The 25,297-nt window shown below is 46.0% G+C and overlaps 1 protein-coding gene across 1 annotated transcript; it reads left to right on the top strand.

The window, feature by feature from the left end:
- The first annotated feature begins 6,940 nt into the window (after window positions 1-6,940).
- Window positions 6,941-11,811, top strand: FAM170A (family with sequence similarity 170 member A). Its single transcript, XM_047730699.1, has 5 exons — window positions 6,941-7,365; window positions 9,312-9,452; window positions 10,180-10,951; window positions 11,233-11,291; window positions 11,676-11,811. Exons 1-4 carry the CDS (start codon window positions 7,296-7,298, stop codon window positions 11,246-11,248), a joined length of 999 nt encoding a protein of 332 aa, XP_047586655.1. The 5' UTR covers window positions 6,941-7,295; the 3' UTR covers window positions 11,249-11,291; window positions 11,676-11,811.
- Window positions 11,812-25,297: the final 13,486 nt, after the last annotated feature.

The following is a 25,297-nucleotide window of genomic DNA, read 5'->3' as shown; positions in this document are numbered from 1 at the left end:
GTTCCTGGCACAGAGCTCCCTAATGCTCTTGGAATTTCCTAAGTCATAAGAGCCATAAGGGTGTCTTAGGTTAATGAGGTGACTTTGGAAGCACCTATGGGTGGGGGCTGGTTGCCAGGGGAACAAGCACATGATGAGAGGGTTGGAACTTTCTGTCCCATCCCCCTCCTCTGGGGAGCGGGGAGGGGCTGAAGGTTGAATCAGTCCTCACAGTCCTGTGTTTTAATGAATCATGCCTATGTAATTACACCTCTATAAAAACCAAAAAGGACAGGGTCCAGAGAGCTTCCTGGCTGGTGAAACACATGGAGATTTGGGGAGAGTGGTGTGGAAACTCCTTGCCTTTCCCTATACCTTGTGCCGTGTCTCTCTTCTATCTGGCTGTTTCTGTGTTCTGTCCTCTCAAAGAGGCCAATAATCTCATAGGCAAAATGTTTCTCTGAGTTCTGTGAGCCACTCTAGCAAAATGACTGAACCCTAAGGTGGTAGGCCATTAGAACCTCCCATTTACAGCCAACTGGTAAGGACAGGTGACAACTGGTGTCTGAGATGTGTGTGCATGTGGAGAGGGGGTAGGTGGGCTAGGGAAGTCTTGTAGGGCTCACTCGTTAATCTGTGGAATCTGACGCTGTCTCTGCGTAGATAGTGTCTGCCTTGAGTTGGGTTAAAGGACACACAGCTGGTGTTGGAGATTTGCTTGGTGGAACTACTGCCTCCTATGGGGAGAACCGGTACCAGAATATTAGATTGAATTAGAGAACTTCACGGTCCATTGTTGCTTAAAAGCATTCAGATTTGTAGCTCCTGAGGGTAACTATTGTGGCTCACATTTATGCAGCAAGTAGGGTTTATAAAGTGTTTTCTCCAGTGTAAACTTCCTCGCTCTCCTGTGCATAGCAAGAGGATTTCCATAATGTGCCCACCAGGGAGACACGCACAGGTGGTAAGAAAAACTTGCTTGGAGAAGCAAGCCAATTCTTTACCTGAATCCCATAGCTACCCACCTCTATTTTTAAACAAGTACTCCTAGTTCTGTTTGTTTGTTTTAGGGTTTTATTTATTTATTTGAGAGAGAGAGAGAGACAGTGAGAGAGAGAGAGCATGCGCCGGGCCAGAAGGTGGGCGGTTTGGGAGAAGCAGGCTCCCTGCTGAGCAGGGACCCCAGTGTGGGACTCGTTCCCAGGACCCTGGGCTCATGGCCTGCGCCGAAGGCAGACGCTTAACCGGCTGAACCACCCAGGTGCCCCTGTTTGTTTTTGCTCTTTTTTTTTTTTAATTAAACTTCTAATTTTTATTTTTATTTTTTTAAAGATTTTATTTATTTATTTGACAGAGATCACAAGTAGTGGAGAGGCAGGCAGAGAGAGAGAGAGAGGAGGAAGCAGGCTCCCTGCTGAGGAAGAGCCTGATGCGGGGCTTGATCCCAGGACCCTGGAATCATGACCTGAACTGAAGGCAGGTCATGAGCCACCCTGGTGCCCCAAAACTTCTAATTTTTAGATCATTGGGCATTCACGAGCAGTTGTGAGGAAGAATATAGAAATCCCATGGAAACTTTACCCACTTTGGCCAATTGAAACATATTGCGAAACTGTAGTCTGCTGCTTGTCTGCTGCTAGATTTTGAGCTTGATAGTATCAAGACACACATTTCCATGACCACAAAGATACTTCATGTTGCCATTTTATGGCCACACCTACTTCCTCCCACACTTCCATACCCCTTTAACCACTTAACTCTGCACCTATTTTCCATTGGTATAATTTTGGCCATCTCAAGACTATTACATAAAAGGAATCATCTAGTATATCATCTTTTGGGACTAGCTTTTTTCCCTCAGCATAATTCTCTGGAGATGCATCCAAGTTCATTCCTCTTTTCTTGCTGAGTAGAATTCCATGGTATGGCTGTATCACAGCTTATTTAAACGTTTACCCACTGAAGGATATCTGAGTTGTTTCTAGGTTTTGGCTATTGTGAATAAGCTGTTACCAACATTCATGTGTATGTTTTATGAACAGGCTTTGCCTTTCTCTGGGACAAATGCCCAAGAATGCAATTTGCTGGGTTGGATGGTAGTTGCACGTTTAGTTTTGCTTTTTGTTTTGTTTTGTTTTGTTTTTTAGAATATGCCATAATCTTTTTTTTTTAAGATTTTATTTATTTATTTGTGAGATAGAGGGAGAGAACAAGCAGAGGCAGAGGGCAGAGGGAGAAGCAAGCTTCCTGCTGAGAAGGAGCCCGATGTGGGGCTCGATCCCAGGACCCTGAGATCATGACCTGAGCTGAAGGCACATGCTTCACTGACTGAGCCATCCATAGGTCTCTAGAGTGCCATACTTTCCAGAATGGCTGTCATTTTCTGTTCTTACCAGCAGTGTATGAATGATCTAGGGAGCTTGGCACATGGAGTATCTTCCCATTCTCCTCAGCATTTTGTATTGTCACGGCTTTTTATTTGAGCTTGTGCGATAGGTATCTCACTGTGGCTTTCGTGCACATGATCCTAATGGCTAATGACATGAAACAGCACTTCATGTGTTTATTTGCTGTCTGGACATCCTCTTCCCTGAAACATCTCTTCCAGTCTTTTGTCCATTTTCCAGTTGGATTGTTTCCTTTTTTACTCTGAGTTTGAGAGTTCTTTACATGTTACAGATTTTATGTGTTTGTTGGCTTATGAGGTTTGCAAATCTTTTTTTCCAGTCTGTAGCTTGTCTTTTCCCACTCCTTCAAGGATCTTTCGCATAGCAAATGGTTTTAGTTTTCATGAAGCCTAGTTTATTTATTTTTCCTTTTACAGATCATTTCTCTCCTGGATAATTGCAATAGGCCTACTATTTTCTTTTTTCCTATTTTTTCATTTTTTGAAGGAAAGAGATGAATTTGTCTTTATTTTCAGAATTTTTACTTTTTTATATTTTTAAAGACAGCTCCACACCCCACACCCAACGTGGGGCTTGAACTCATGACCCTGAGATCAAGACTTGCATACTCTGCCAACTGAGTCAGGAAGATGCCCCAGAAAGCTCCCTATTTTCTTGATTCTGTCCTTGCCTCCCAGGTGGCTATTTTTTTTTTAAGACTTTATTTATTTATTTGTCAGGAAGACAAAGAGTGTGAGTGCACAGGCAGGGGGAGTGGCAGGCAGGAGGAGAAGCAGGCTCCCTGCTGAGCAAGGAGCCTGATGCCAGACTCGATCCCAGGACCCTGGGTTCATGACCTGAACCCAAGGCAGATGCTTAACCGACTGAGCCACCCAGGCATCCCCCAGTTGGGTATCTAGCGGAGTAATCTTCTTTCTTTTCTTCTTTTCCTTCTCCTCCTTCTTCTTGTTTTGTTAAGTAGATGCCACACCCAGTGCGGAACCCAGCACGGGGGTTTAAACTCACAATGGTGAGATCAAAACCTGAGATGAGATCAAGAGTTGGAGGCTTAACCAACTGAGGCCCTCAGGTGTCCCCAGAGTGATCTTTTTAAATACAATTATTCACTCAGGACTCTCCACGGTTCCCATGTCACTCAGAGAAACAGCCAGAATCTTGACAATAGCTTACTGTCTGCAGAGTCCCTCATTATGTCTCTTTCTATCTTTCTGTCTCAGCTCTAGCTACACTGGCCTCTTTGTGAAGGTCTAACAGGCCAAGCCATCCCTGTCCAGGACTCCAGTCTCTTCTTTTCATCTGGAAAATGTAACCTTAGTTCTCAACTTTCTCATTTGCCCTGAAGTCTTAGTGAAAATGGCTATTTTGAGTAAAGACTTCCATGACCTCCCATGTAACACAGAAATGCCCCATTGCCTACAGACCCCAATTCACTTTGTTTTCTTTTTCTTCATGATACTTGTTAGTATCTAACCTACTCCATATTTTATGTATGTTAAAAGATTATCTGTCTTTTCTTTTAGAATTAAGCTCCTTGAGAGAAAATCCTTTTATCAGTTTTGTTCATAACTGTTCAACCATGAGGATCTGGGGGAGCTTGGCACATGGTAAAGACTCAGTAAAGATTTACAGAATGAAGAACAAATAAAGAAAGAATGGGTAAGGTATGTTCTAATCTAGCTTTGCCTTACCATGATAAATCCCACTGGTCCTAGCTTGCAAATCCTGAGCTGGTACCCTCAGAACCATCTTTCCTTTTGTAAAGACAGGTACAATTCTTCTTCTTCTTCTTTTGTAACATTTTATTTATTTATTTGAGAGAGAGAGAGAGAGACTGAGTGGGCAGGGGCATAGGGAGAGAGAGAAAGAGTTTGAAGCAGACTCAGCACTGAGCAGGGAGCTCATGAGATCGTGAGATCATGACCTGGGCTGAAAGGAGAGGTTCAATTCTTTTGGAAATTCTGGGTCTAAGAAGGATGTCTTAAGAAACTTCTTCCTGGGTGGTGGGGTTATGGACATTGGGGAGGGTATGTGCTATGGTGAGTGCTGTGAAGTGTGTAAACCTGGTGATTCACAGACCTGTACCCTGGGGATAAAAATAAATTATATGTTTATAAAAAAATAAAAAAATTAAAAAAAAAGAAACTTCCTCCTGAACAAACACAAAATAGGAGAAACAGACCCATAAATACAGAGAACCAGTAGATGGCTACCAGAGGGGCGGGGCAAAATGGGGGCAAGGGGGGGCAAGGGGAAGCAAACAGAATTCCCTTCCTTGGAATGAAAGGATTAGAATACCTAGTGAAGTTTGAACTCCTAATGAAGGCACGATCCTCTGTGGTTCCTCATGCTATTTGTTGAAAGGTTTATGGGATCATTATCGTGGAAGGATCAAATCGACATCACAGGAACCCACTGATCCATCTCAACATCATTAAAAACAAGCTAGGACCAGTGGCATTTATCATGGTAAGGCAAAGCTCTCTGCTCATTGGGAACCATATCATGGTTCCTCATGCTATTTGTTGAAAGGCTTATGGGATCATTATCCTGGAAGGATCAAATCAACATCACAGGAACCCACTGATCCATCTCAACATCATTAAAAACAAGCTAGGACCAGTGGCGTTTATCATGGTAAGGCAAAGCTCTCTGCTCAAAGCTCTCTGCTTCTCCCACTCCTTCTACCCCTGCTTGTGTTCTCTTTTCTCTCTCTCTCTCTCTCGCTGTGTGTACCTCTGTGAAATAAATAAACAAAAACAAAAACCCAACAACAACAACAACAACAACAAAAATCTCCTCATCTATTGGATATAAATACTGTTGCACTTAGAGAGAGAGGACACATCTGAGATTTTCTTCAAAACACAGTTCTTCCGCCACCCCTACACACTCCCAGAAACATCTAAACTGGAACAATTGAAGGAAAAGCTCACTGTGTATATGTGGTGTGCGGGAGGGGTGTGGGGATGGGACGAGAATGACAGAATATTGGTAATGGTTCAACCTGGGTCATAGGTCCATGGAGCCACATCCCCATTAGACAACTTTTTTTTTTTTTTTAACTTTGTGTATGCTTGAAAATTTCTACCACAGGGCGCCTGGGTGGCTCAGTTGGTTGAGTGTCTGCATTTGGCTCAGGTCATGATCCCGGGGTCCTGCAATCAAGTCCCACATCGGGCTCCCCGCCGCTTCTCCCTCTCCCACTCCCGCTGCTTGTGCTCTCTCTCTGTCAAATAAATAAATAAAAATCTTTAAAAAAAAAAAAAGAAAAGGAAATTTCTACCTCAAGAAGTTTTGAAAAGCCCTCCTTGCCCCTTCTTACCTAGGGGTTCTCTAAGAAACAGGAAGGTTGAATCTCATCTGCAAATCCTCACAAGGCTGTATTTGTCCTGTCTTCACTCTCTGCTGTTGGAGACCGTGATGTCTGGCAGTGCCCCTCAGATCTGGATTCACCTTGGTCCAGTCGGGCTTCTTGGTGCCAGGGACTTTGGGGAGGTCCGCCTCCTCCCTCTATACGCGTACTACCTTCAAAAGGAGGTGTCTCTCATTTTGGACTGGAATCAAGAGCATGCAGTTGGGTCACCACTTATAACTGGTAGACATTTCAGCCCACAAGCAAGGTGTGCAAGAAAGAGGATGGAGGGGCGCCTGGGTGGCTCAGTGGGTTAATGCCTCTGCCTTTGGCTCAGGTCATGATCCCAGGGTCCTGGGATCGAGCCCTGCATCCGGCTCTCTGCTCAGCGGGGAGCCTGCTTCCTCCTCTCTCTCTCTCTCTGCCTGCCTCTCTGCCTACTTGTGATCTCTGTCTGTCAAATAAATAAATAAAATCTTAAAAAAAAAAAAGAAAGAGGATGGAATGTTTTTGTAACTCCGCTTGATTTGTATGTTAAGCCTTGATCCTGCTGGTGTCCCCTTTGGGTTTCCACCCATCCCTATTGGGAGGTCATACAGGGCCACCGTGAATGAAGATTGAGGTGAGAGCATGGTTACTGTTTATTGGGAGGACACACTTACAGCTTCGATGTCCTGCAGCTTGGTTGCCGTGCCTCCTTTGGGTTTGGTGGTTCTTGGGTGACATGTGGGACAGGTTGCCATGATTCTGCCTGTATGCACAATGTAGCCTTCTCCTCGTGGAGTTTTCTCCACATCTTCTGCTCTAACCATGCCTTGGAGACTCCTCCTTCGTGGTCCACAGACTTCTCTCTGACAGTCGGTACCTCTCAACAAGCTAGTAGGAAAAGAAGACAGTAAGTACTGAATTTCAAGAATCCTGCTTCTGTTAGGTTTCTGCTCAAGTGCCCTGTCTTATCTGTGGAGTTGGGGATTTTAGAAATAAAAGCCAAGGGGATGAGCATGATTTGCTGCTTTTAGCCCTGCCATGCCTTTCCTCTGGCCAGAGAACACAGAGTCTGCTACCTGCCTGAATATAGAAGAGAAAGGGAAAAAAATAATAATGATTTTAACGGGAGAAAGGGGAAAATAAATGAAACACCAGCAGATGAGTATCTCAAAATACCCTACCCCTCTTAAGAAGATGTGAGTTGAATTCATGGGAGAGGTTCCACCGGGGAAAGAGGAATTGTTCTTGAACATGGGGTCCGTGCATTTGCAAAGACTGCGTGGGATCCAGGTCCCCAGAATGCTCTGATGTCATCATTCAGGTCAGAGAACCCCCGCTGGGGGCTGGGTGACCTTTGAACCTTAACAGCCCTGTGCTGAAGCAGGCACTGGGCGGTGTTGCTGGTTCTCTGTGTGGTTTGAGTTCCTCAGCCATTTAGGACACTCGACAATTTTTATTCCTTTCGGGTTACCTCAGCGAATTTCCTGAGAGTCAAGGGGGGCCAGCCAGTAGGGAGAAAGAGGAGCTGGGTGTTAGGCATCTTCTGAGCAGCTCCTGTCACCGATATCATGAAACAGCGACAGAAGAGGAAACATCTAGAAAGTGTAGAGTCCCCGGAAGGTGCCCAGCAGGGAGGAGGTATGTGCTGGGCACCTTATCTGGGGCACAAAGGCTGTTGCCAGCCTGGACCTTCTCTAGGAAGCTGGGGTGGAGGAGGACGTGACCCTGGGGAAGTAGCCAAGGACGCCGTCGTGTCCCTCCTGAGCATCCCTGTGGTGTGAGATGGCATGGGAGGGCCAGGTGCCCCTGCCTGGAGTGGGGTCAGCACTGCCCGTCTGAGGACTTCTCTCTTGAGGCGCTCGGGACTGGAGCTCTGTTGGACTCATCGCAGGCCGGGGTCCTACTTGCCCAGACTTACAGGAGATGGCTTTTCTCAGTTCTGTATTCTCTCTCATTCTCTTTGTTCCACCTTCCTCTGGGGTCACTGGGTGGGGGCAGGGAGGTTGTGAAGGATGCCAATGAAGATCTATGGGTTCCGCTGTCCCTTTTACCAAAGAACAAGGAGAAGCCTTGTTGAAAAAGATTTTGAGGAGCAAGAAAGGAGATTGTCTAGCGATGGCATCATACTGAAAGCATGGAGATGGTATTCCTTTAGCAGGAAGAATTTATCAATGGATCCGTAGGAGTCTGTGTGATCTACAGATGTGGGGTTCGGCAGCGGTGATCAGGGGAAGGGAGGGCCTTTCAGAGACTAGGTTCAGATGGATGGGGGTGAGAAATGGTGTCAGGGTGCTGCAGGGAGCTCTGAGAGCTCTGGATTTACTCCCCAGGATCCCTGTAAACTAGTAGCTTGCCTTGAGAGAGGGTGTGGTCACACTGGGAGGTGGGCAGAATGGAGCCCACCCCAGGAAGCCAGCCGGAACCTTCTGGCCCATATCGGAGGCCCACAGTTTCCGTAAGGCACAGGGCTGGGCATATAGGATGAGCCCTGGGACTGGAGGCCTGGACAGGAGGCAGATTTTCAGGCAGCAGCTGTAGGACAGAAAAGGCAGTGATTGGTGAGGTATTTTTGCCTCTGTGTGTATGATGGGTGGGGGGAGCAGTGGGGAGAATGCGGATAGAGTATCCTCAGATGTGAAGTCAGCCTTGTAGAGTTACTGTCACCATGCCTGGATCTGGGAGACATTCAAAACATGTAAGCGTGAATACAGAACTCATAATAAGGGAGTTTCACGAGAGCATCACTTATAAACCTGTACACACTTTGTACAGAAAAAAACTCGCACATCTCCGCACACACAGATCATATAGGTAGATATGCACGTCACTGCTGCACTGTGTTCACAAACCATCCACGGGTGTCAAAGTCCTCTCCTCTTACTCTGAGCTCTGGAGTATGAGTATATCCCAAAATGCCATATGGGACATACTTACACTAAAAATAGGCATCACCCAAGTATTATATGGGGAAAGCTTGCACTAAAAAATTGTTTGTGGTTTAGCTGAAATGCAAATTTTTCTGGGTATCCTCTGTTTTTGTTTGCTAACTCTGGCAACCCTTGTATACTTAATGCCAGCTAACATATCATAACGTATGATATGTCTTCTACTAGAATGTTCAGCCTTACCAGAGCCCAGAATAGTAGCCGATACATATGCCCGATACATAGTAGCTACTCTCTATTTTTGAGTGAATGAATAAATGATTGACTACACACCATAAGTACATACCATATTCTATAAAATGGTTATGTGTCACCCCATTCCGGAATTGTGAACACCAACTTTGCTCCAAACACCACACCGATGCGTGTGTACCCTCCTCATCACGCCACCCTCACATTTGTGAAAGGTTTGGCTGATACACACGATGTTCACATTTCAGACCTACTCAATCCTTCAATCCTAAGCAGACACTAACTAAGTAAGTGTTGATAGTAATTCAATACAGGAGTAGCCACCCGGGACCAGACTTTGAACCGTGTGTATTCACTGCACTTGACATACGTCATTTGGTTGGATGGACAAATGATGCCCAGACATGGCCCACTCACCATATTTCTGAGGCTTTCCTATCTTTCCAGGGGTCTCAAAGTCACAGGAGGATGCTCCTCAGCTTGAATCAACTGGGGTGGCCAAAAGTTGGGACACGGCGGTGGGAGAGGTGTCCTCTGCCTCTGAATACTTCTCCTGTGTCTCTTCTCCACGCAAGCTCATCTGTGTTGGTAAGGGCTCCTTGGGTGTGGGGCACATAGACCAGGAGAGGCCAAGAAGAAACCCAAGACAATCAGAGGTGGTCAGGGCTCCTCGGAGGAGCCCAGGAAGCTGGCATCGCTGTTAGGAGAGTGTGGGTATGAGCTCAGTGTGTGTGTGTGGAGGGGATCCCTGCTGCAACCACAGTGGGGATGTTAAGAAGCATGAGCCAGAAAGATCTGGGTTGGAAGTATGGTGCCCAGAGACGGGATGAAGGAGCTATGTAGGTTGTACCTTTGCTGTTGCCTCCAAAGAAGGACCGAGCTCCTCAGCCCAGGTCTCCAGCCCTGGAGCAGGACCGTCCAGCTCAGATCCCTGCACCCTGAGGCACACAGCTGTACTCCATACCATGCACATTCATTCTCAGCACACAGCTCCTGCCCCCGAGACATGGGATCCACAGCACCAATTCCTACATGACTGTCCACATTCCACAAGCACACCAATGGTATCACAGATAACACACAACCCACCAAGATCCCAGACATTCCACAACCCCTTGCCACACTGCTCCACACCCCTGGATACTGATACCCTGCCAACATCCTTACACATGCATGGAAAGTGCCTACATGACACCACCCCGGGTTAGAACACTGACCCCAGCCTCCCCACACCATGCATCTTCACATGTGAAGACCCCCCAACTTCTGGCCCGCTGCCTACTCACATTCTTATGTCTCTTACTTCCTTTCTCAGGACTCCGGCGAGTACCTCAAGACAGTCCCCAGCCTAGATCACCCCTAACCCAGGTTCAGGAACAAGGGGAGACTGCCGCCCCCTCACACCGAGTCTCTTCATCCCCTTCGTCCTATAAAACCTGTGTGTCCTTTCTGCACACAAACAAAGAGGAAAAGGGCATGAAAATATACTACATGCAGGTACAAATGAAAAAGGGCGTAGCTGTCTCCTGGGAGACCCAGGAGACCTCGGAGTCACTAGAAAAGCAGCCAAGGATAGAAGAAGTGACCCTTCCTGAGGACGTGCAGGTAGGGACTCCCCCCTCTGACGTGTCCACCAGAAACCTGCTGTCTGACAGTGAGCCCAGCGGGGAGGAGAAGGAGCAAGAGGAACGGGCAGAGTCCGACAGCCCACCCGGGTCGCCCGCGGTTGAGGAGAGACCCAGGGCCAAGACCCCCGACTGGCTGGTGACCATGGAGTCCGGTTACAGGTGCATGGCCTGCTGCCGGGTCTTCTCCACCCTGGAGCTCCTCCAGGAGCACGTGCAGCATGGCATCTGGGAGGGTTTCAGCTGCCACGTGTTTCACCTCACCATGGCCCAGCTGACAGGCACCGTAGAAGGAGAAGGCACCTGTGAGGAGGAGAAGGATGAGAAGGGGGAGGAAGAGCAGGAGAGGCGGGAGGAGGAAAAGGAGAAGGAGGACGAGCGGTCCCCGCAGGAAGACCTCAGCCCAAAGCGACCTTGGAGCCAGTGCCCAGGCTGTGTGTTCCATTCTCCAAAGGACAAGAAGTGAGCGGGGGCTGGGGCTGCTGTGGGAGCCATGCCTTCTCCGAGCTGCCCCTGTTTCTCCTGTCCAGGCTCACCCCTCCAAGGAGGGAGAGCTGGGGGTTTTCAGAGCTCAGAGGACACCTGAAGGTTGGGGGCGGGGCAGGTAACTGCGGCCCCTGGCTTCTTGTCCAGGCCTCTAATAAAGATCTGACTCGAAGTGCGGATTTATCCTGAACTTTTCAGGCTAACAGAGCACCTTTCTTCTTGAATTACGGAGCATCTTTGTTCTGGTTTCCACACAGCCACCGAGATTCGTGAGCCAGAAGATCCCGGAAGATGGCGTTGCCTTCTCTTGGGAGAGGTAAGGCCTGAGGCTGGCATCGTCTGAGCCAATGTCATGAGGTTGCGGAGGAATTTAGGGGTACTGAGAGAGCTCGGCACAACCTCAAGGGTGGGAGTGGTGTGAAGCGGGGACAAGGGGCCTAGCGGGAGCAGAGGTCTGAGGCGTGAGGGCCAGAGCCAGAGGTCCCAGAGTGAGAGAGGGGTGAGAAACTCGGAAGTGAGGCCCCAAGAGATCTGGAAATGTTCTAGCACCTTGACTGGGCTGTAGCTGTTCTGGAAAGAAACCCACTCTGGTGTGCATGGCTCTGAGCTTTAAGACGGAGGTGAAGGGTTACTCGGACTAGTGGGACTCCCGTTGCTTTTGTCTCTTCCTGCTGTGCCTTATCTGTTGAATTGCTTCCAGGGAGAAGACAGGACCCTGGGGAGAGTAGCATACAGGATGCCAATGATGTGAGGGAAGACGAAGGAACCAGCGCTCTGTCTAGCATCACAGGACCGTATAAATGTCTTATGCAATAAAGGCTGTTTTCCAAACCTCACCTGGATATATTATTGAGTCAAAATTGTCTATCCACCATGTGCACTGGTCTCGCTAGCAGCTGGCGAACCAGGTTTCATGTAAGTGCCAAAGACCCCCACGGTCCTTTTGCAGAAGCAGCAGTACTCACGCCCCGGGACGGATGAGACCCGTGTGGCCATTTTCACAAGGCTGGCTTCCACATCTTGCAGGAGACTAGGACAAACATGCTGAGTTCCACTGAGGTTGCTGGTAAGTAGCAGGTGCTCTAGAAACCGTGTCCCGTGGGTTGTGAGTGAAAGCACTGGGACGGTCTTTGGGGAGCTGGTGGGTGCTGTGCGTGTCTCCCCAGTTCTGGCCTGGATGGAGGCCTCTTAGTTGTGGCTTTGCAAGGAAGCAGCAGGGCAGAGGAGAGATGCCTTCATGTGGAAGCTGTGCTTGGAACAATTTCTTCTGGGGTTGGTGGGACTTCGTCACGGCACTCGAAAAGAAGCCGCCTGACCACAGTCAGGAATTGGAGGAAGACACGGCTGTAATCAGAGGCTCAGCCAAGAAACTTGGATATTTCTAGTTCTGATGTTAATGGGTCAGTTGCCAAATAAATTCTTACTCTAGCTGCTCAAGTTTGGGACGCTGTCATCCCTGAACTTCATCCTTACCCCACTGCTACCAGCGCCCCCAGAACTACAGATGTCTGGGAGGGCCTGAAGACTCATTTCAATGCATGAGGCTGTCCATGGATGGAGAGGTAAAGGGGGTGCTGTGTGTCTTTCTAATCTGAGTAGGGGGCCAAAGCCAGGCTTCAGAAAACTGATGGAATTAGAAGGGAATAATTCAAAGCTCAGAGACTCTGTAAAATGAAGCAGAACCAGGTCTAATTCCAAAGTCCCATGGATTTTTTTTTCCAGGAGTTGAAAGGTAACTTTCATGGGGCTTTATTGAATCAGCCATGGTTCCTGTGATCTGGTATTGTTGTCACTATTTCAGGCACCATCATTATTATCTTCCAGCTTCCTCACTGGCTTCAAGCTTCTCAGCCTCTCCAAAGGGGGTGCCATCTGCGTGTCCACATCCCTCTGCCTCTAGATGCCCTGTGCCCCCTTTAACGGTCATTCCAAGAATTCAGAATTTAAGGCTTGTCTACCCTTCTGTACTCACACCACCCTCTGGGAGATTCTGCTCTCTCTCTGGAAGGCTTTGCTGTGCTCTGTCATCTTCCCCTTTGTTTCTTTGCTCCTTGAGACCCCCAGGAATCTTCCGTCCCCCTGTGCCTTCCTGGGTCTTCCACTGACAGCTTCAAACACCTAGCATTGATTCCACAGGACTTGGGAGTGTGCAGGTTACACAGAGTTCTGGCTGTTCTCCCTGCACAGGGGGAGAGAGAGAGAGAAAGAGAGAGAGAAGACTTCCCAGGAAAGCATGGAGTCACACGAGGGCCTATGGCTACAAGTCAGCAGCAGGCAGTTATTGCTAAGTCTAGAGAAACTTGACGGATTTTTCCATGCGCTGACCTTGAATCCACCTGGCTTATTGAACTGTCTTACTAGTTTATCTGTGTGTTCTTTTGGGCTTCCTGGGTAAATGATGATATTGAAGGTAAATCCTATGCTCCAAGGATAACTTGAATAATTCATTTTATAGATACTTTTAATTTTTACGTATTTATTTATTTTTAAAGATTTTATTTATTTCTTTGAGATAGAGAGAGCATGAGCGGGAGGAGGGGCAGAGGGAGAGGGAGAAGCAGACTCTGCGCTGAGCGGGAAGCCCCGGCCCAGGGCTCCATCCCAGGAACCTGGGATCGTGACCTGAGCTGAAGGCAGACGCTTAACTGACTGAGCCACCCAGGGGCTCCTATAGATACTTTTTAAACACATAACCATTTCTAGACCTATTTTTAGTGCCCCTCTCCCAGCTTCCCAGAAGTGACCAGTATCAGAGTTTTGCAGGTATCCAGTCCATATTTTCATATACATATAATCACAATATAACATTGTACATCACATTTTCTTTCAACCAGTCCTAGGGTTTCGTGTTTTATCTGTATCAATTTTTAATTGACCTAGGTCTGTTATTTTAACTGTTCAATGTTATTCATCCATATGAATACAGCACCACTTTTTTTTTTCTTCCCCGATTCAGGTGTTACTGCACAATTGTGTTATGTCCCTCCTTTCTCTGGAGCAAGCAGTATTTCTGAGAGCCTTCCAGACTTCTCCTGTCAGTCAGGAAGGGCCAGACTATCTGAAGGATTGCTGTTTGCCTTCAGATGCCTTGCAACAGCCTACCTCTAGCCAGCAGTTGGAAGCACCGAGAAGTAACCACTCCTCCAAATGGGAAAATCAAAGGAGCCAGAAGGTAGGAGGTTATTGCCAGGTGTCCTTTTGGACCGCAGGAACGTCTGGGCTGCCTTGAGCCTTCCCCCATCACCTTACCCACCCTGGCTTCTCTAAAGAAATGTGAAGGAAAGGAGAATCTGAAAACTCTGAGCAGACACAGGCAAGATGCAGGCATGGAAGTGATGACTGAGGTCTCTGAGTGGACTCTGGGGTGCAGATGGCCAGGCTCTGCCTTCTGAGAACTTCCAGAGATGTTTCTAATTGGGGCGATGCCAGGCACACGCAACTGACAGGGGCCACCCTGTCCCAGAAAGCTGTGCTCTGTCGGTATCTATTCCTGGTCACTCTTGTTTCCCATTATTTGGTCCTTGCCTTTGGTCTTCCACAGATGGGGACCACAGGAGGTAGAAGACCCACATGACCCATCCTGCTGCTCAGTGTCACCGAGCTTGGGAGGGAGGGAGGAGGCCAGACTAAGCTAATGAAGGGAAGATGGGCTTTAAAGAGGGGATCTGAGTGAGGGGGGTTTTCTCAAGTCTTGATGAAGAAAATCTAATGTCACTACCATGAGGATTTCCTGAAGTCCTCCTTCTTTCAAGGCTGGCTGTGGGTCTGGGTTCACTCGGTGAAGGAAGCAGGGTTCCTGATCCGTTCGGTGCTCGCTAACACTTGTCCACATCTGATACACAGCTGCGAGCTTCGTCATCCAAGATGACTTTTTTTTTTTAAAGATTTTATTTATTTATTTGACAGAGAGATCACAAGTAGACAGAGAGGCAGGCAGAGAGAGAGAGAGAGAGAGAGGGAAGCAGGCTCCCTGCTGAGCAGAGAGCCCGATGCGGGACTCGATCCCAGGACCCTGAGATCATGACCCGAGCCGAAGGCAGCGGCTCAACCCACTGAGCCACCCAGGCGCCCCCCTCTAAGATGACTCTTTACTCTTCTCTCTCCTGAGCATTTACTGCTGTCCCCCAGAATAACCCCCCCATTAAAATGCTACTGCAGTGAATGTATAATTTGATAATCGTGCTTCTCATTTTATTCTCAGCACCTTCTGATAAACTCTATCTGCTTTAAATGCTGCTGTTTTCACAGATCAATAATCCTTCTTACCTTTGTTGACGTGGATGAACCTGTGAGGAATCTTTGCCTTTCCCTTTCTTCTTTGCCAATTCCTTTCTATCTTTTAAGATCCTTTTCTTGTCTCTCTACTCTCCTGAATCTTTTTTTTTCTTCCTGATTTTGGTCAACTTTCAGTCTCCTATCCTAATTTCCTCATAAACCTTTGGGGTTCCTCCCTCACAAATTAGAGGATGTTTGGTTGTTGAAAGTGCTAAGCTCACCAGTGTTCTTGCAATTATGGAAGCTTCCCTGTCTGGAGACCCACAAAAGGAGGCCCATGGAGACATCCAGCTGAGTTCCAAACCCTTCTAAACACAAGAAAGCTCATACCAAGCATACCTTCCAGCAAATTAGAGTCCCTAGACCACTGACCAAGCTCAGCTTTGAATTACCATCCATTTAAGATGACTTAGATAAAAGTCATGAGGTAAATGTGTCCCAAAATCTATGTAAGTAGAAAACCAAAGAAACCGTAAAACAAAAATTGGAAGGAAATCACACATAAAACAAATTAGGGAATGGTTTTAATCTGTACCAAGTGTGTGTGAGTGTGTGTGGCTTTAGTATGTTGGAAGTGTGGGGATAGAGTGGGAAAGGTCCTGTGGTCTCTAATGACTTATGCAGGCAGGTTCAGTGGAGACACCCATTGTCCCATTTGCAATGGGTACATCCAACCTGACAGGCCCCCGCCATTTTTCTCATGCTTTTTGGAGCAGCCTGTAAGTGCAGAGGCCTTTGGTTCCCTTCATAGGTGTTTTAGGTGATCTTCTACTCTACGATTTCCTCACCTCATCTAAGAATCTGACTTGAGCACCCTGCTGCTTTGGGTCCCCACACCCCTCCTCTCATCGTCTCAATGCTGGAGAACAGTTTCCCTCGTCTCTTGCAAGCTCTTCCCTCTCTGAGGCACTCCATGTTTTATTCCTCAAAATATGAACAGTAAATGTTCATGGCTTATTAAACCTAGAATCAGCTTATGCTGAGAATGTGGTGAGAAGCAGGATGGTCAACAGAACAGCTAGTTCCCCTTTTCTGAGAGGCTTGAGAATTTCATCTTTAAACCTCTCTAACATGGAAGGGAAATAGAATATAACACTAGCAGTTAATGAGAAAGCTCTTTTCTATGTATGTGTGTGGATTTATTAGTCTGCAAAATGACTCTGTGAGGCAGGTCCCATTATCATATTGTAGGATGAGACTTATCTGGCCAAAGGGATTGTGGGAACAACTCCTGGAGCCATCTGGGAAATTTGGTCTCATTCTGTAGCCCTGAGTTCAGCTGGGACCAGATAGCACTAGCCTGGAGCCTCCGAGGGGGTGGATGAAGTATTTATTCATGCTTGAGGTAACTGTACATTGTAGTCATATCAGGTACTAAGAAATGTCAAGATCTATGAAGTGCACTTGGCCCAGGTAGCCAGAGTGTTTTTTGTGCAGATAACTTCTGGCCTAGGGGAGTTCTGAGCTGGTTCTGTTTGATCTCACCCAGTGTGGGCAGGGGTTCCCCCCTCTCATGACCACCCCCACAGTCTCTCTAGGGGTATGGGCCATGCCACAAGTCGGGTTTTGAATGTCTTGGCAGAGTGGACACACAAGAAGTTGGATGGGTTCCATCTGGGTGTGTCTCTTGCTGGGGAGCTATGGGTGAAGTGCTGGTTACTAGAGACACAGGCTTACTTGGGGACAAGCAGAGTTTTATCAGAGTGCTTGCTCTACACGTGTGTGTGTGTGTGTTCCCTTCTGGTTGATTCTCTTGTGTACATGCCCTAAGACTCCATCCACCCTCAGCCCAAGGAGTCCTTTTCATCACAAGGGTAGGACATTTGCCTCATTTGTCATCGTATCCTTTCCCCCAAAGGATGGTTATGATAAGGTGTCCCCACTCCCCAGGCTTTTTTCCTCTCACTTCATTTCAGTCCTATTGTCTCTTCCCTCCAGAATGGTCTGTTGACTCAATGAGTGTAGATCCAAAGATAGGAAGAAATGCCAGCAATTCCAGAATAATACAGGCATGGCAGGAAAACTTCAAAACATTTATCCTGACACATCTTTAAAAATTTCACAAAGAATATATTAAATCTGTAACAACTCAAATGATAGAGGAATGGAATAAAACTTTTTTTCTTTAATCCTTCCCCAGTGTATTCCAATCCTCAGAGTTAATATGATGAACCATTTGATAGGCAAACTTTCATACATTTTTCTACACACACACACACACACACACACACACACACACACACACACACGTTTTTCTTTTTTTCACATACGTATGAACTGGGTCCCCACCAGCTTGCCGTGATTGTCATTTACTCTCTCCCATTGACTCATCCGCTGGTAAAGTAACCATTTTCATGGAGATATTTTCCAAGAGCGAATAGTAAACATCTGCTAAGTGCTAACTCTGTGTCACTTATTCTTCTAATGGCTTATGTGTCGCTATCATATGTAAGTTTCACGACCTACCCACCGAAAAGGTACAGTTAGAAGCCCCCTGTGACAGATAAGGGCAGACGAGGCATGATCATCTACTCCGGGGACTTGCCTGAGACGTTGGAGCAAGTCCAAATCCATGCTTTTAATCATTCTCCTTTATTGTCTCTGGAAGACCGGGTGATTTTGCCACTAAAACCTTTAAATACCATGTTCCATTTTTACATCTCTAAAACAAGCATGGACTTGTTACATGGGGTACGTCAACTGACTCTTTTTAAAAACCCTTATGCAGCTGGATGAAGGTAAGCTACAGATTTAAGATTGCCTACCAAATTTTAAAAAGTAGCTTCTTAAACTCATTTATGTAATGTCAAGTCTAGTATGCTGTCTGAACAGCAACAAAGAAGTGAAGGTGGGTAAAACATTCCCTCTAGCTGACAAGGGCCAACAGTGTGGTAATACCAGGGACCAGGGTGGAGACCCATAGAAAAACCTGATATTTCCATCCAGACCCTTGGAAGAGCTCCACCAACTGCCTACGCCCCGAAGCAGCTAGTCAGCTCACTTAGTATACCACATCATCAATTTGATAGACCAACAAGGAAGCCTTCCATGCAGTTAGCGGTTCTGCATTCTTGATGCAATCATATTTTCAGAGAGTGGGAGGATATGAAGCTATGAAAATATCCTTGGAGAGACTTGCTTATTAAATTTGTCTTTTTCAATCTTCCTAATACTTTTTCACTAAACACCAGACGGTTCCCGTAAATTTTCAGATTCATGTTGTTTTTCTTTTGTCTGATGAACTTTTACATACTTCCTGATGAGCTATTGAGGTTGAAAAAAATCAACATCTCTACAATAAAAAAGGTATTGACAATGACAAGCAGAGAAAGCCTGAAAATTGAGGCTATACTTCATTATGGCCTGTTAATTGGAATGGAAAATTCAGGTTCACACTGTTTAGGGTATATAAATAAAAGCCAAGGTTTCGGGTGCTGGGGTGGCTCAGTGGGTTAAGCCGCTGCCTTCAGCTCAGGTCATGATCTCAGGGTCCTGGGATCGAGTCCCGCATCGGGCTCTCTGCTCAGCAGGGAGCCTGCTTCCCTCTCCCTCTCTCTCTCTCTCTCTCTCTCTCTCCCTCTCCGTCTACTTGTGATCTCTCTCTGTCAAATAAATAAATAAAATCTTAAAAAAAAAAAAGCCAAGGTTTCTCTGAGGCATCCAAGGGATCCTTATGAGTCTCTACCATTTGTAATGAATAAGATTTGACTGATAAAATATAGGATATGTAGTTAAATTTGAATGTCAGAAAAACAATGAATACATTTTTGGTATAATTATACTCCGCATCTTATGTAGGATATACTTATGGTAAAACATAAATATTATTTATCTGAAGTTCAGATTTGGATGTCCTGGATTTTTATTCAGTAAATCTGACAACCTTAGAGATGAGCCATGGTGGGGGCAGCTAAGAGTGGGCACACACAGGCTCTTGGATAGTCACAAGTTGCTTAAGGACTTCTAGGTATGGTGTCAAATCCCATATGGGTATAGCTGAGAAACCATGGCCAGTATTTGACTCTAAATACTTCCTTGGGCTTCTCTTCACGGGGATGAACCTTGCTCTTAATGGCTTTTTGGTAAATCTGAAGCCCATATCCAAGGCGGAGGAAATCCCAAGGTGAGTCTCATCCTTACAACTACATTTCCATTTCAAAATGGAGTCTTCCTAGAATTAGTTGCATATAAATAATAAGAGATGAAAAGGTTTGTGAACTTGGGGTAGTATACCTTTTATTCTTTATGGGTAAAGTTTCACTGTCCTGGGAGACTTACTATGAGCAATGTGGAAGATCTCAGGGTCCCAGGCAGACAGAAATAGTCTTGTCATACTTATGGATACATGGCCAGGTTCTAGTGTTGTAAAGAGTGAACCTCTGGGACCCCTGGGTGGCTCAGTGGGTTAAGCCGCTGCCTTCGGCTCGAGTCATGATCTCAGGGTCCTGGGATTGAGTCCCGCATCGGGCTCTCTGCTCAGCAGGGAGACTGCTTCCCTCTCTCTCTCTCTCTCTGCCTGCCTCTCTGTCTACTTGTGATCTCTCTCTGTCAAGTAAATAAATAAAATCTTTAAAAAAAAAGAAAAAAAAGAGTGAACCTCTGGTCTTAGAAACACAGACCCAGGCTTGGATGTTTCTGAGAACCAGGCAAAGACCTGCATTTGAAGTTTACCTCTTACGCCTTGTGGGGACAACGATGAACCACATGTAGTTCCCAGAAGGGAAGTCATGGAGCCAAACCTTAGTTATATCCATGGTGTAAGCTTCTATATTTGGTACGATCCAAATTATAATTCATGGTAGAGCTTGTTTACAGCTATGGAAGTCCAGAGAATTCAACTATGTTCTTTGGGCCTTCATTCCCAGAGAGAAGGCAGGGCTGATACTATAGAAATGTATATGGTGGACAGTGGCATCGCCCAGGCCCTAAAGACTCGTGATGTTCCCTGATGTGTGTAGCAGGATTTTTGTCTCTTCTGTGACCTGTCACAACATTATGAAAGGAAGCTGCTGCACCTGTGTCATAGAATTTCAGATGTGGTGGGAGAAGACTGGTCAGGTTTAGGCTCAGTGGTATCACCAGGGTCAAGGAGAACAGGTGATTGGAAGTGGAGGTGTGTGGGGTGGGAAGGATATTGCTGGGATTTCACATATGCTGCTGGGCCAGGGAGGACCACTGGAAGTCCTGGGCTGTGATTTCAGTTGCTGGTAAGGGAGTGAGTAATGGAATTGGCCTTATATACCTGGCCAGCTTCTCATGCATTCATTTGTTTGTCCTTCATTCATTCGGTCATCTATCAGTTGGTTTGCTGTCATGCACCGGGTGTGGTGTTGGGTTTTGAGACACAGCTGTGAAGAAAATAAGACCTAAGTCCCTCTGGGGCTCATAGTTCAGAGAGATGGATACATACATAAGCATAGGAATTAATTAATTAATTAATCGGCATAGGAGATAAGTTGCCTAATAGAAGAAGCAGAGTCTCTGTGGGTACAAACAGGAAGGTCAATTACCTGAGCCTAGCAGTAGGGGTAGGGGGTAGGGGGACCAGAGGGAGTTCTCAAGGGATGTGATAGGGGAGATCTGCAGGATGAGCAGGAAGTTTTCCGGACCTTGCCAGGCAGGGATGGAGGGAAGGAAGAAAATTTCAGGAAGAGAGACCAATCCGTTCCAAACCCTTAAGATGTTCTTTAGTATGTCTGGGGCATGAAATCTGAGGGAGACGAGTGACAGGACATGTGGATGGGAAGAGAGGCAGGGTTTCATGGGCCATGTTCACAAGCTTAAACTTTGTTCTTTGGGCAAAGGGAACTCACTGGAGCTGTTAGGCAGAGAAGTGACTCTGTCACAAGAGTGTCTCAGAAAAGTCACTTAGGTGGCCGTGTCTGGGGTGGATCTAACTGGACATCAACATAGATGGCAAGCTCACAGTCTTCTGTGTGGGGACCACGGTCCCGCATGGGACTACGTAGGTCCCTGGAGTCGAGTGGGCCAGTGCGTGGGAAGTTGTTTTCTTTCTTGTATGAGGCTTGGCCAGAGGCCATCAAGCCTTCATTCCATTAAGAGCAACATGAAATCAGTGAAAAACTCCTGAGATTATACAAGGCAGAGCTTTCTTGGCATTTAAAAAATAATATCACCTCAGGACCTGAAAAGGGGTCTGGTACCTATAACAGCTGAATGGAAAAAGCAGCTGGGAAAAAAAGAACAAAACCCAAAACCAAAAAACAGAAGATGAGGGATTCTGGGGCAGAAAGCCCCAGAAATCTTTTTTATTTTATTTTATTTTATTTATTTATTTGACAGAGAGAGATCACAAGAAGGCAGAGAGGCAGACAGAGAGAGAGGGGGAAGCAGGCTCCATGCTGAGCAGAGAGCCCCATGTGGGGCTCGATCCCAGGACCCTGAGATCACGACCTGAGCCAAAGGCAGAGGCTTAACCCACTGAGCCACCCAGGTGCCCCAGCCCCCGAAATCTTAACATGATTAGAATTTAGGTCACAGCCAAGGGCTCTTCCAGCTCCCAGGCCCCTCTATCTTCTCTTCCTGACCCCAGCCTCATGAGGAAGAAAGGATATTCTAGAGACCTTTGCTCAAATTTCCTTGTACGGACCCTTTGCATATAATCCATAGCTTGGTTCTTTCTCTTGAGAAAAAGATTATGTTAATAACTGTGATGATTAAATGAGGAGTGCCACCTGAGGAGATGTGCATATACCCTGGGTTGTCAGAGAAGGGAACATGTGCTAACTTGTAAATCTCTCAATGAAACCTCTCTGGGCGAGACCTGTGCTGGCCCCATAGGCAGGGCTGTTTCCTCTGGAACAGAGAGGCCCTGCCTTTATGGCTTCCTTCCAATTAGGCCATGGAGTTATGACTGGACCTTGCCACAGGGAGCATTTTTTGCTTCTGAAGAAGTTATAAAAATGTCAGAACTTCCTTCTTTGAAAATGGTTGCTGAATTCCTTATTATTATTATTTTAATTTATTTGACAGACAGATCACAAGTAGGCAGAGAGGCAGTCAGAGAGAGAGGGGGAAGCAGGCTCGCTGCCAAGCAGAGAGCCTGATGTGGGGCTTGATCCCAGGACCCTGGGATCATGACCTGAGCCGAAGACAGATGCTTTAATCCACTGAGCCACCCAGGTGCCCCTGAATTCCTTATTTATCCAACACTGTCTCTTCTACCAAAGTGTGTGTTTGTGTGTGTGTGTGTGTGTGTGTGTGTGTAAGAGAGAGACCCAGATCTGCTCAGGCATTGAAGAAATAATCTTAAAATCATAAAGATGAATTCAGTATGTCTCTGTGAATTTAGTTATGCACATTTTTATGCCTCGCCTGATCTGTCTCTGGGTGTAAAATATTTACCCTAGTGTGTATTTTAAAAGAAGAAAACTGATGCCAGGCTCAGGAAAGGGAGCCACTCCTGAAAGCCTCCTTTGCTTTACTTTTGAGAAAAGTGAGGCACTTCTGTAGAAGTATTTCTAGGACGTGAAGGCAGCCTCTAATCACACTCATGAAAAACCTGTGATTCTTTCAAGCACAACGCAGCAAAGATTTCTTTTTCTTAGTGTGTGCGTGTGTGTGCGCGTGTGCACGCGTGTATTCCTGTGTCAACATTGAGATTAACAATTAGGGGTCAAAATCCCATACCTGATAAAGGGTTGGTATCCAAAATTTATAAAGAACTTCTCAAATGCAACACCCCAAAAAACAAAAAATCCAGTTAAGAAGTGGGCAGAAGACATGAATAGACATTTTCTCCAGAAAAGATGTCCAGATGGCTAACAGACCCATGAAAAGATGCTCAACATCACTCATCATCACAGAAATGCAAATCAAAACCATGATGAGATACCACCTCACACCTGTTAGGATGGCTAAAATTAACAATACAAGCAACAACAGGTGTTGGTGAGGATGCAGAGAAAGGGAAACCCTCTTACACTGTTGGTGGGAGTGCAAACTGGTACAGCCACTCTGGAAAACAGTCTGGAGATTCCTCCAAAAAATGAAAAATAGAACTATCTTACAATCCAGCAATTGCACTACTGGGCATTTATCCAAAGAATACAAAAATACTAATTCAAAGGGACACAAGCTCCCCCATTATTTATAGCAGCAGCATTATCAGTAATAGCTAAATTATGGAAAGAGCCCAAGTGTCCATCAACTAATGAATGGATACCGAAGTTGCGGTATATATTTGCAATGGAATATTAGGACTCCACCATCAAAAAGAATGAAATCTTGCCATTTGCAAAGACATGAATAGAACTAGAGAGTATTACCCTAGATGAAAGTTAGTCAGAGATTTGATTTCACTCATATGCAGAATTTAAGAAACAAAACAAATGAGCAAACAGGAAAGAGAGAGAGAGAGAGAGAGTGAGAGAGAGGCAAACCAAGAAATAGACTCTTGACTGTAGAGAACACACTGATGGTTACCAGAGGGGAGGTGGGTGGGAAGATGGGTGAATTAGGTGATGGGGATTAAGGAGGGCCCTTGTGATGAACACCGGGTGATGTATGAAAGTGTTGAATCACATGTTGGACACCTGAAACTAATATTAACTTGTATGTCGACTAACTGGAATTTAAATAAAACGTTTTAGAAAATTATGGGTCAGATGCAGAGTGTAAGAAGGAACCCGAATCATGGCAATGCTATCAATACCCTGTGGCTTGAAAGTAATGAAATTCCCCGAGTGGGGATATGCTGTTTATCTTCCCTCTTAGACACTGTATGCCATTTATAAGTTCCACACAGCTATTGTATTTAGAGCCTTCTTGCTCTCCATTTCTGAGGGTGTGTCATCACTATCTCCTTTGTTCTTAGAAAGGTAATCTTTATCAAACCACCAATTACCACGAATTGTTACTATAACGAGACACACCAATGTTCTCCACGGAATTTGTTGTACCAGGATTTGATCTTCTTTGCTATTTCTTGGGCTGCCTTCCTAGCTAGTGGTTTAACTGAACTCAAATTCCTTCTGTCTGTTGACCTCTTCAAAGCTTTTGTCTGGAAATTAAGCTGGTAAAGTAAGGGAAGTCTTTGCCCCACCCCTATGATAGTCCAGTTTCTTCGATTGGAAGTGGGCTATGTAGGATAACGTGAGAAGACTTCAAGTTCGAAGGTTTTAAGAATGATTTGGAGAATCAGGAGTGAAAAGGGATTAACACGAGTGAATCTGAAATGTTCTTTTACCCCCAATACCACTGAACATGGATTAGAATTTAGGTTTCTTGTAGAGCCTCATTAGATATTTGACTGCTTTCAAGTTCTAACACTCAGCTCTTCTTTGAAAATCTATTTTAAAGTTCTAGTTGAAGATCTTGGAATACATTTCCACTTGCTGGAATGTAGGATGTGAAGAGGTGAAAGAAAAGTCAGACTGGGAAACAAACCGCAGACCAGAAACTGTCCCATCCGTCATCAGACGTGCAAATGGAAGTCAGCCGGGGAGAGGAGAGAGAAGCAGAGGTGATTTTGTAATGCGTGGAACGTGTAGCTGTTTAAAAGTGCTAACCACAAAGGAGCAGGCGCAAAGTACTCAGTCAGGGCTCTTGGTGAAAAGCCCACACTGTCGGAATTTCCGACAGGGCCACCAGCGTGGGAGGTGTCCTCGTTTTTCGTACCCAGGCTGGAATTATGAAGCTATTAAGACACAGGTTTTTCTCCAAGGGAGAAGGCCTGTGATGTTCTTTAAATAGAATTTCCAGAGCTGATTACATATTCATGCTAACAAAGCCCTAGCTGTCAATCCGGGGACCTTTGAAAACAATAGAAGAGCATAAATTCTGGCATTGGCCAGACCCGGGTTGGTATCTGTTACTTCGGTAGATTACTTAATCCCTATTATTTAATCTTAAGTAGTAAGTAATTACTTAATGTCCTCATCTGTGGATGAGCGAGGATAATAATGGGATTGCTGGAACTACTGAATGAGATCCTGGATGTTGGGCATTCTGGGCAGTACCTGGCAAGTGGGAGCTGTTTCATAAATGGTCTTTAGCAATCATTGTTCACATTATGAAGAATCGTGC

The sequence above is a fragment of the Lutra lutra genome, chromosome 5 (assembly GCF_902655055.1).
Source record: "Lutra lutra chromosome 5, mLutLut1.2, whole genome shotgun sequence".
Lineage (NCBI taxonomy): Eukaryota > Metazoa > Chordata > Mammalia > Carnivora > Mustelidae > Lutra > Lutra lutra.
This window is presented reverse-complemented; position numbering and strand designations above follow the sequence as displayed.